The sequence below is a fragment of the Babylonia areolata genome, chromosome 31, assembly GCF_041734735.1.
Source record: "Babylonia areolata isolate BAREFJ2019XMU chromosome 31, ASM4173473v1, whole genome shotgun sequence".
Taxonomy (NCBI): domain Eukaryota; kingdom Metazoa; phylum Mollusca; class Gastropoda; order Neogastropoda; family Buccinidae; genus Babylonia; species Babylonia areolata.
In genome coordinates, this window is record NC_134906.1 from 22077192 (window position 1) to 22089932 (window position 12741).

Genomic DNA, 12741 nt, shown 5'->3' on the forward strand with positions numbered 1-12741 from the left:
TTCACCTCCCCTTCCAATGCCGACCTCTACAGGCTACACACACAGTGGATGTTAGTTCACCTCCCCTTCCAATGCCGACCTCTACAGGCTACACACACAGTGGATGTTAGTTCACCTCCCCTTCCAATGCCGACCTCTACAGGCTACACACACACAGTGGATGTTAGTTCACCTCCCCTTCCAATGCCGACCTCTACAGGCTACACACACAGAGTGGATGTTAGTTCACCTCCCCTTCCAATGCCGACCTCTACAGGCTACACACACAGTGGATGTTAGTTCACCTCCCCTTCCAATGCCGACCTCTACAGGCTATACTCAGAGTGGATGTTAGTTCACCTCCCCTTCCAATGCCGACCTCTACAGGCTACACACACAGTGGATGTTAGTTCACCTCCCCTTCCAATGCCGACCTCTACAGGCTACACTCAGAGTGGATGTTAGTTCACCTCCCCTTCCAATGCCGACCTCTACAGGCTACACACACAGTGTGGATGTCAGTTCACCTCCCCTTCCAATGCCGACCTCTACAGGCTACACACACAGTGGATGTTAGTTCACCTCCCCTTCCAATGCCGACCTCTACAGGCTACACACACAGTGTGGATGTCAGTTCACCTCCCCTTCCAATGCCGACCTCTACAGGCTACACACACAGTGGATGTTAGTTCACCTCCCCTTCCAATGCCGACCTCTACAGGCTACACACACACACAGTGGATGTTAGTTCACCTCCACTTCCAATGCCGACCTCTACAGGCTACACACACAGTGGATGTTAGTTCACCTCCCCTTCCAATGCCGACCTCTACAGGCTACACACACAGTGGATGTTAGTTCACCTCCCCTTCCAATGCTGAACTCTACAGGCTACACACACAGTGGATGTTAGTTCACCTCCCCTTCCAATGCCGACCTCTACAGGATACACACACAGAGTGGATGTTAGTTCACCTCCCCTTCCAATGCCGAACTCTACAGGCTACACACACAGTGGATGTTAGTTCACCTCCCCTTCCAATGCCGACCTCTACAGGCTACACACACAGTGGATGTTAGTTCACCTCCCCTTCCAATGCCGACCTCTACAGGCTACACACACAGTGGATGTCAGTTCACCTCCCCTTCCAATGCCGACCTCTACAGGCTACACACACAGTGGATGTTAGTTCACCTCCCCTTCCAATGCCGACCTCTACAGGCTACACACACAGTGGATGTTAGTTCACCTCCCCTTCCAATGCCGACCTCTACAGGCTACACACACAGTGGATGTTAGTTCACCTCCCCTTCCAATGCCGACCTCTACAGGCTACACACACAGTGGATGTTAGTTCACCTCCCCTTCCAATGCCGACCTCTACAGGCTACACACACAGTGGATGTTAGTTCACCTCCCCTTCCAATGCCGACCTCTACAGGCTACACACACAGTGGATGTTAGTTCACCTCCCCTTCCAATGCCAACCTCTACAGGCTACACACACAGTGGATGTTAGTTCACCTCCCCTTCCAATGCCGACCTCTACAGGCTACACACACAGTGGATGTTAGTTCACCTCCCCTTCCAATGCCGACCTCTACAGGCTACACACACAGTGGATGTTAGTTCACCTCCCCTTCCAATGCCGATCTCTACAGGCTACACACACAGTGGATGTTAGTTCACCGCCCCGATGGCCACAAAAGGCCGTGGGACATTTTCAACCTGAACTTTCAACGATCGCTGTACCTGTGCAGACTCCACCTCCAGACGTTTCTTCTCCTCCTCCGTCTCCTTCAGCGTCTTGCTGGTCTGTGCCAGCTCCTTGTCCAGCAGTTCATTGCGGTCCTGGACCTGGTCACACACACACACACACACACGTACACACACCACGTACACACACCACGCACACACACACACCACGTACACACACACACCACACACACACACACCACACACACACACACACACCACACACACACACACCACACCACACACCACACACACACCACACACACACACCACACGCACACACACCACACACACACACACCATACACACACAAACACCACGCACACACACCACACACACACACACACACACCACACACACACACCACACACATGCACACACACCACACACACACACCACACCACACACATACACACACATGGAACAACAGTGACAAAGGGTTTCTACACTGCCTATCAAGAATTTTCCGACAGTCCATCACACACATATACCATTTCAAAGTCGCTGGAATGCTACACCAGCTAAGCAATTCTGGTTTCTGAGATTAAAAAAAAAAAAATGTACTGAAATAAGCTTTAACATTTGATTTGTTCACAATGTCTCATCCATACATTAACACAAACACACACACAGACATTCACACACACACACGCACACACACAAACTTTCCGTCTAAAATCACTTTAATAAGCAGACATAAAAATCAATGACCAACCAAATCACACACACACACACATGTAAAAAAGCAATTGTTCCTTATTCAATTTACCATCATGAAATAAAATCTTGACTTAACTTGACTTCACACACACACCACACACACACACACACACACACATGTGCACACAGCACCCACACAAATACCAATCAGAACACACACACACACACACAAAAACACCTACAGAAAATGCAGAGGGTAAACAGGGTGGGGGAAAGGGGGGTGGGAGTGTGGGGGGGGGGAAGAGAGAATGACTCACAGTGTCCAGCTCACTGCGCAGGGTCAGCTTGCACTCCACCAGTTCGTGGGCCAGGTCGTCGTTCTCCTGCTCCAGTCTCATGTTGGTCTCCAGCAGGCGTTTGTTCTCTCTCTTGTCACACACACACACACACAGTGTCAATATGTCATGTCAGAAAGAACCGATTCTCCAGCAGGCATTACACACACACACACACACACACACACACACACAGTGTCAATATGTCATGTCAGAAAGAACCGATTCTCCAGCAGGCATTACACACACACACACACACACACACACACACACACACACAGAGTCAATATGGCATGTCAGAAAGAACCGATTCTCCGGCAGGCATTACACACACACACACACACACACACACACACACAGTCAGTGTCAATTTGTCATGTCAGAAAAAGAACAAATTCTCCAGCACACGTTTGTTCTCTTTCTGCAACTCACACATACATCGTCAGTGTCAATGCAGCATGTTTAAAAGAACAAACAAACAAAACTTCATTTTAAGAGGATAAAGGAATGAGCATTATTTGCTTGCTTTACATCAAGCCCCGTAGGCAAAGGAATTAGAAGATGATAAAGAAAAAGAAGAAGAAAATGAGAGCCAAAATATTCACAACAGCAACACAATCAAAATTGCAAACACATGCACAAAAACATATTTACAAATACATATTTATGTACAATAAAAAAAATAAAATCAAAAAACTCTGAATGAAGAATGAAAGGGACAAGAGGTGCAGTGGAGCAGAGAAACACGATGAGGGAAAGGGAAGAGTAAGGTGATGGGAGGAAGGGGGAAGAAAGAGACAGTCAGGTCTGACAGACAGACAGACAGGTAGGCATACAGACAGACTGACACACAGAGACAGACTGACAAAAGAGAATGACATAGAGGGAGACTGACTTAAAGATACAGACTGACAGAGGAAAGAGGTATGAACGTAATACATTCGTACTGTTAACAATGGAGATAAATAGCATAATCACAAAGACTAATACAGAGAGACAGCGACAACAACAACAATTACAATAATAATAATAATGAATAATGAATAACAATAACAGAAGTATCAAAATAGCACTGAAACATGGTGCCGAGACAAATCAAAGTGCACCACACCAGTCATTCATTCACACATGTGCACAACTCCAATTCCGAGGGATGAAACATAAAACACATGTAAATAGAAAGCTAGAGAAAATGTAGACCAGAAAAGGTGAGGGAGGAGAGGGCCCAGGAAGGGGGCTGCTATTTAGAAAAGACACAGACTTGAAGGCCAGGCATCAAAAGAGTTGAGCAATAAAGAAAATAAAGAATGAACAAAACACAGGGAGAAACAAGTTGTTTTTTTTTGTTGTTGTTTTTTTTGTTTTTTGTTTTTAAACAACTTAAGAAACGGAATTTATCACCATACAAGAACCTACATCAAAGATTGCACACACTCAAGAACACCTCACACACACAAACACACACAAATCCATGAACACGAACATATACATGCATTTTTTGTTTTCAAACACAGCCACCATGTACACAAACACCAACACCTCAACAATAACCACCAGATCTAAAACCACTTCTTGTGGTTATGCTTAAGCCTAAATTTAAATTACTTCAGCAAAAATTTTGCCCAAGAAATTCAACTGGCTAAGTTCACTGCGACCAAACTAAACACATTTCTCACCAAAAAGAAATCAACCTAATATTAAGCGCTGAGGTGATACGTGTTTGAAGAGACTATGAAAACTGCCCGCAAAGAGAGAAGCAACATTATTCTGATGAATTTTGTCCAAGAAATGTAACTTGATAAGTTCACTGCAGCCAAACTAAACACATTCCTCAAACACACACACAAACACACAAAATAAAATTATCACCCTAATATCAGCACTGAGGTGATACGTGTTTGAAGAGTACGAAAACTGCCCGCAAAAAGCGTAGCAACACAATTCTGAGGGAGACATATCGCCTTATTTCCCACGAGCCGAGACCTTCAGCTACAAATGACATGGCCCAGACTGTGATAAAGCCGTAAAGGGCATAAGAGATATGGAAGGGGAATAATAACAGATGTCAGTGGGGAGAAGGAGGGGAGAGAGATAAGGGAGGCGAGTATTGACAGATGTCACTGGGAAGAGGGAGGGGGAGGGGTGAGGGGGGGAGAGGGGTGGCAGGGAAAGATGACGGGCAACTGAACATATGGAGCTGTATTAATTGACTCCCGCAACATCAGCTCCCTGGTGATTCCAATTCTCACACACGCACACACACACAGACACACACAAACACACATGCACGCACAGACGCACACACACACACACGCACGCACACACACATGCATACACACACAGAGCAAACACACACACGCACACACATGTACAAGCTCTCTCACCCCAACACATGCACACACTCTCACCCACACTCACACCCACACTTTAAACAGTCATGCGCACACACATGCTTACACACCCCTACCACACACACAAACATACAGAAATCCCCCACACTCATACACACACTTGCTCATACACACTTACACCCCCCCCCCCCCCCCCACACACACACACACACACCCATACTCCCCCAGCCCCCCTACACATACACGCATGCTTTCACCCTACCTACACAACCCTCCACCCCAGCACACACACATTCCCACTCCCCCCCCACCCCCATCCCCCAACATACACACGCACACAAAGACATTTCCAAAAGGCTACGGATAAAAGCATGTCCAAATCACATGAACATTCATCACCACAGAAAACATAGGACAAGGAAAACTGATGAGGAAACTCTTGTTACACTGATAAGGAGGAGAAAAAAACACCAACCTAAAAACAATAACAAAATGACTGATTGTTTGGCCCGCTTCACCTTCTCTATCTCTTACACTTCAACCAATCACCATGCCAGAAAAGAGGTCACAGATAATGACTGTTCCACTTCAACCAATTGTCATGTCATAAAAGAGGTCACAGATAATGACTGTTCCACTTCAACCAATTGTCATGTCATAAAAGAGGTCACAGATAATGACTGTTCCACTTCAACTAATCATCACGTCATAAAGAGGTCACTGATAAAAACAGAATTAGGTCAGAAGAGGATAAAGATAACGAAAGAGACCAGTAAAAAAAAAATTTTTAATTTTAAGAAAACAATCCAGTCAAATATGAAATCTGAGACAAGAGAAGAATTATGCCCGAAAAGATGTGAGAGATAAAAAAAAAACCATAAGGATCAAGAACAAACAGAGACACATGCTAGAAAACCCAACCAAAGTATAGATTCAAAGATGATACACAATACTTTCTAAATGAACAAATGAAGCATTTGTAAATGCAGGAAATAAACTCCGAGCCTTTGCTTCTTACTCACACTCTCCATGCACAAAGCCACCACAAACCACTCGTCTCGGGGATGCACATATGTACACAGATGAAAGGTGCACACGCAAGAACACACAACACACACACACACTCACACACACACACACACAGACCACACAAAAGCACATAAACATCCAACCCCACCTCACCCCATGCACACACTCATACACTCATCCACATGCACACTGAACGCCCATTACTGGATGTTATTTTCAGTTTTCATGAAGGCTTCACTGCGTTCACACAAATCCATATTCGCTACACCACATCTGCCGGGCGGATGCCTGACCAGAAGCATAATCCAACGCACTAGTTTGGCCTCAAATGCATGCTAATTTGTGTAGCCATCAGAGAGGATTCCTTCTGCAGAATTTTGCCAGAGGACAACACTCATGTTGCCATGGAATCTTTTTCACTGCGCCAAGCGCATGCTGCGCACAAGGCCTCGGTTTATCCGCTCATCCAAAAGACTATATGCTCAGCTCAATTTATTAGGAGAAAGGGCAGGGCGGGGATTCGAACCCAGATTCTGACCGACAGAGTACATCTGAAAAGCCTCAATCTCTCTGCTCCCCATGCGCCCATCCTGCTCACATCATAGCGCTCAATGGGATCCTCCTGCTGCATGCTCTGTTCCTTCAGGGCGTAGTACTCCTTCTCGTACTTCTTCATCTTCTTCCCCGTCACCTGCACACACACACACACACACACACACACACATTGCTTTTTTGTTTGTTTTTTTTGTTGTTTTTGTTTTCTTCATTCTTTTTTTTTTTTTTTTGGGGGGGGGGGCGGGGGGCATACAGTACATGTGCAATATGTGAAAAAGAAAAGAAAAAAGAGCACTAATAATGGAGATCATTCTTCGATTTTTCTATTGTTTTTAAACAAATAAAAACAAGGGGAACACAACCACACACACACACACTCAGAGGAAGGGAAAGAGAAAGAAAGGGATATACACAGAGGGAGAGAGAGAGCATATTACATCATTGTTATATCACTTGTCAATGCTTGTTTTCTAGTGGTGGTGGTGGTGGTGTTTTTTTGGGGGGGGGGGGGGATGCGGGGGGCGTTGTTTTTTTGGTTTTTTTTTCTTTCTTGTTCTGGTTTTTATTTGACTAAAACACGGAATGGTGCCTTGAATATTTCTTGTACTGTGTTTTTGCGTTTTTGGGGGGTTTTTTTTAGCTTTATTTGGTCAAAAAATTTTCTGGGTTTTAACAGAACTTCACCCAGACAACCTGGACTGCAAACACAGTGTCTGAGACAGACGAACTCAGGTGTGGCTATGAACAGGGGCACTGGGAATGAGCGATGTGCCAGTAATTCCACTGAAACGGCGCAAATGACGGGGCAGCAAAGAGTACAAAAAAGAATTCACCCAACCGTTTCGATTGTTCAATATCAGACTCTGTAAACAGACACACCGAAATATGGAAAACGCACACATGCACACACACACACACACACACACACACACACACACACGCACACACACACACACACACACACACACACACACACTCACACACACACACACACATACACACACACTCACACACACACGCACTCATACACATACACACACACACACACACACACACACACGCACTCACACACACACACACACACGCACTCATACACATACACACACACACGCACTCACACACACACACACGCACTCATACACATACACTCACACACACACACACACTCACACACACACACACACACACTCACACACACACACACACACTTGAACCCAGGCCCCTCAGACTCAAAGTCCATCAGCTGAAGCACACGTTTGCCGCACCCCGTCAGCACTCACCTTCAGAGCCACAGCGGTCTGCATCAGCTCCACAGCCGCCTCCTCTGTGCGGAACCTCTTGGGCAGCTGGACGCGGAAATACTTCAGCACGCCCTCACATACACACACACACACACACTCACTTGAACCCAGGCCCCTCAGAAGTCCATCAGCTGAAGCACACGTTTGCCGCACCCCGTCAGCACTCACCTTCAGAGCCACAGCAGTCTGCATCAGCTCCACAGCCGCCTCCTCTGTGCGGAACCTCTTGGGCAGCTGGACGCGGAAATACTTCAGCACGCCCTCAAAGTCGTGCGATAGCAGGTCCTTGCGCGAGATCTGCAACGACGACACAAAACGTCCGAAACTGTAAAAATGTCGTGATTGTTTTTGCCAGAGATCTGGAATTACACACACAATCCGAAACTGTGTTACTGTGTTATGATTCTTTGCCAGGGTTCTGGAACTACACAAACATCTGAAACTATCACAATGTTCAGAGATCTGGAATTACACATACATCTGAAACTGTTAAATGTTACGATTCTTTGCCAGAAATCTGAAATTACACAAACATCTGAAACTATTATTCTTTGTAAGAGATCTGGAATTATACAAACATCTGAAACTGTTACAGGGTTATGATTCTTTGCCAGAGATCTGGAATTACATTAACGTCTGAAAGTGTTACAAGGTTATGATTGTCAAAGATCTGCAATTTGACAAAGGTCTTCATATATTACACGGGTATGACCTGAAATTATAAAAGATACGGGACTGTAGCCATTGTTACGGTTCTTTGCCAAAGACCTGACATTACACAAAGATCTGAGACTGTTACGATATTATGATTCTTTGCCAGAAAAGATGGAATTTCCTATTTGCAATTAAGATACACAGTCAAAGATCTGAAACTGTTACAAAATTAAAAATACTACTACTATTAATGATAATAACAGTACTTATATGGCACAAACTCGCCATATAATGGGCTCAAAGCGCCTTACATGAAACAAAAACATATATAATAGTGCATAATAACATACCTCTGCACATGAAAAAACAACATATATGTGTGAATCTATACAAAAATACTACAAATTGTAGATATGAACACACACATACACACACACATACACACACGAACACACAACACATACACACACAAACAAAAATACCCTTCGCACACACACGCACACACACACACACGCACACCACATGATGATTTCAGTGAAGGGTAAAGTGGGGTGGGTAGGAGAGGAAGAACGCAGACAATTTGCTATGCTTCACCACACCGAAAGGCCTGTTAGAAGAGGTGGGTTTTTCAAGTTTGTTTCCAAAAAGGACAGCACTGGTAAGTGACGGAGATCCAGAGGAAGAGAAGTCCAGACCTGGAGGTGCTGGATACAGAAAGGTCCTGATCACTACTGTTTAAATGGTTCAACTGACCAAACTTTCCTCAAGTTACACACAAAGTACAGGCGCTTGTGGAAGATCTGTAACCACTGTAAAACTTTAGGTGTGTTGACTGCAGGGGTGTTGACTACAGGTGTGTCACCTACAGGTGTGTTACCTTCAGATGTGTACACTACAGGCATGTTCATTACAGGTGTGTTACCTACAGCTGTGTACACTACAGGTGTGTTCACTTACAGGTGTGTTACCTTCAGATGTGTACACTACAGGTGTGTTCATTACAGGTGTGTTACCTACAGCTGTGTACACTACAGGTGTGTACACTACAGGTGTGTTGACTACAGGTGTGTAACCTACAGGTGTGTACACTACAGGTGTGTTACCTACAGGTGTGTTACCTACAGGTGTGTTGACTACAGGTGTGTTACCTACAGGTGTGTACACTACAAGTGTGTTGACTACAGGTGTGTACACTACAGGTGTGTTGACTACAGGTGTGTACACTACAGGTGTGTTACCTACAGGTGTGTACACTACAGGTGTGTTACCTACAGGTGTGTTACCTACAGGTGTGTTGACTACAGGTGTGTACACTACAGGTGTGTTACCTACAGGTGTGCTGACTACAGGTGTGTTCGCTACAAGTGTGTTACCTACAAGTGTGTTACCTACAGGTGTGTTGACTACAGGTGTGTACACTACAGGCTTGTTGACTACAGGAGTGTCACCTACAGGTGTGTTGACTACAGGTATGTACACTACGGGTGTGTTCACTACACGTGTGTTACGTACAGGTGTGTACACTACAGGTGTGTTCATTACAGGTGTGTTCATTGCAGGTGTGTTGACAACAGGTGTGTTACCTACAGGTGTGGACTGTGACTCACCTTCAGTAAGGCCAGGGCCACACTGAATATCACCAGGTTCCCCTGAAACATAACAATCACACACAGTCAGACATTCCCAGTTCACAGTAACCCTCGAGGAGGTGTCCACATGGTGTTGGATACGTCTGCTCGCTGAATATTACACACCCTTCTGCTGCCATCAGCGCACGATTACATACCTTTATTTTCTGGCATACATGGAGCGGGCTGACAGCTAGCTCATGATGACCATACCCCAACAACCAGCCATTAGACATTAACATGATGACAATTCCCCAAAATTGCCCCAGCAGTCATTAACATGCTGATCATACCCCCAACATTCCCCCCCCCCCTCCCCCCTATCCACTTCAGCCCCCAAACTGGACCCCAAAACCAAGTCAGTAGCTTAAAAAGTTTCTCTAAAATAAAATAAAAATCAAGATGGCAATTATACATTTAACGTCCCCCAATTCATTCATCGACACAAAAACTGTACATGTAAGCGAATCGATCGCAGATAGTCATCTGGCTCAACAACAGCAACCGGCATGCCAGCAATTCATTTCAATAACAAACAAACAGGACAGAAGACTGTTTCAATGCCATAACACCCATGGTAAAAAAAAAAATTAATCAGACAATGACAGGAGAGAGAAATAAATCAGGATCACAGGAAAAAGTAACCAGACAACGACAGGGGGGTGGGGGGTGGGGGGTGGGTGGGGAATCAGATAATGACAGGAAAAAATAAAAGCAGACAATCACAGGAAAAAATAAACCAGACAATGAGGAAAATTAATCCAGACAATGACAGGAAAAAAAAAAACAAAAAAACAACAATCAATGACAGGACAAAATAAACCAGACAATGACAGGAAAAAACAACAGACAATGACAGGACAAAATAAACCAGATGATCACAGGAAAAAAATAAACCAAGACAATCACAGGGGGGGGAAAAAAAAACATTCAGACAATCAAAGCAGGATGGGGGGGGGGGGGCTGGGGAAGGGACAGGGGCGGAGGAGGCGGTGACTGACCTCGCTGAGGTACAGATCCAGGATGTGGAAGACGACGTGCAGGGGGAACTTGGCGGTGAAGAGCGTGAGGAACCACTGGGAGGCAAACATGTGGATCTCCAGCCCCATGTCCATGAAGTGGCCGTACAGGTCGCTCATCTGCTCCTGTAACGTCACACACGTCACCGCATGTCACCACACTGCACACGTCGTCATGATGAACATCACACACACACATCATCACACTGTCGTCGTCGTCAGGATACGCGTCATACACATCAACAAACATCACCACACCAGCCTCATCATCAGCCTCTCTCCATTCACTGACCTGTATCAGCCTCTCACCTCATCACCCTCTCATCTGCATCAGCAGCTCACCTGTATCAGCCTCTCACCTGTACTATCAGCCTCTCACCTGTACTATCAGCCTCACACCTGTACTATCAGCCTCTCACCTGTACTATCAGCCTCTCACCTGTACTATTAGCCTCACACCTGTATCAGCCTCTCACCTGTACTATTAGCCTCTCACCTGTACTATCAGCCTCTCACCTGTACTATCAGCCTCTCACCTGTACTATCAGCCTCTCACCTGTACTATCAGCCTCTCACCTGTACTATCAGCCTCTCACCTGTATCAGCCTCTCACCTGTACTATCAGCCTCTCACCTGTACTATCAGCCTCTCACTTAAATTAGTAATAAGCCTCTTGCCTGTACTATCAGCCTCTAACCTGCATCAGCCTCACACTTGTACTATCAGCCTCACACCTGTACTATCAGCCTCTCACCTGTATTAGTAATAAGCCTCTCGCCTGTATTATCAGCCTCTCACCTGTACTATCAGCCACTAACCTGCATCAGCCTCACACCTGTACTATCAGCCTCACACCTGTACTATCAGCCTCACACCTGTACTATCAGCCTCTCACCTGTATTAGTAATAAGCCTCTCGCCTGTATTATCAGCCTCTCACCTGTACTATCAGCCTCTCACCTGTACTATCAGCCACTAACCTGCATCAGCCTCACACCTGTACTATCAGCCTCACACCTGTACTATCAGCCTCTCACCTGTATCAGCCTCTCATCTGAATCAGTCTCTCACCTGTTATCAGCCTCTTCATTCACCCATCTGTTATGAGCCTCTCACCTTTCATCCTAATCAGTCTCTCATCTGTTGTCAGCCTCTTCATTCACCCATCTGTTATCAGCCTCTTCATTCACCAACCTGTTATGAGCCTCTCACCTGTATCAGTCACTTGTAATCAGCCTCTCACCTGTATCAGCATCTAACCTGTTTCATAAGCCTCTCACCTATCAGCCTCTCACCTGTATTGTAAGCCTCTCACCTGTATCAGCCTTTCCAGCTGGTAGAACTTGAGGTGCAGCTCCTCGAAGCCCTGCTTGAAGAGGTCCCTCATGCCGTACTCAAACAGGATTTTGGTCAGCACACAGAACGCCTGCTCCTCTGGCATCTGTGGACAGACGCCAGTGATGGTCATCACGGTC

The 12741-nt window shown here is 45.7% G+C and overlaps 1 protein-coding gene across 4 annotated transcripts in view; it reads right to left on the reverse strand.

The window, feature by feature from the left end:
- Window positions 1-12741, reverse strand: part of LOC143276200 (rab GTPase-activating protein 1-like) — a 56876-nt gene that overhangs the window by 8789 nt on the left and 35346 nt on the right. For all 4 annotated transcript variants that reach the window (XM_076580649.1, XM_076580648.1, XM_076580646.1 and 1 more), the window contains 7 exons: window positions 12582-12707; window positions 11250-11393; window positions 10228-10269; window positions 8135-8263; window positions 6709-6801; window positions 2713-2823; window positions 1733-1837 (listed from right to left, as the gene is read on the reverse strand). In XM_076580649.1, the coding sequence (XP_076436764.1) occupies window positions 1733-1837; window positions 2713-2823; window positions 6709-6801; window positions 8135-8263; window positions 10228-10269; window positions 11250-11393; window positions 12582-12707 (750 nt within the window). The remainder of the gene's footprint in view (window positions 1-1732; window positions 1838-2712; window positions 2824-6708; window positions 6802-8134; window positions 8264-10227; window positions 10270-11249; window positions 11394-12581; window positions 12708-12741) is intronic.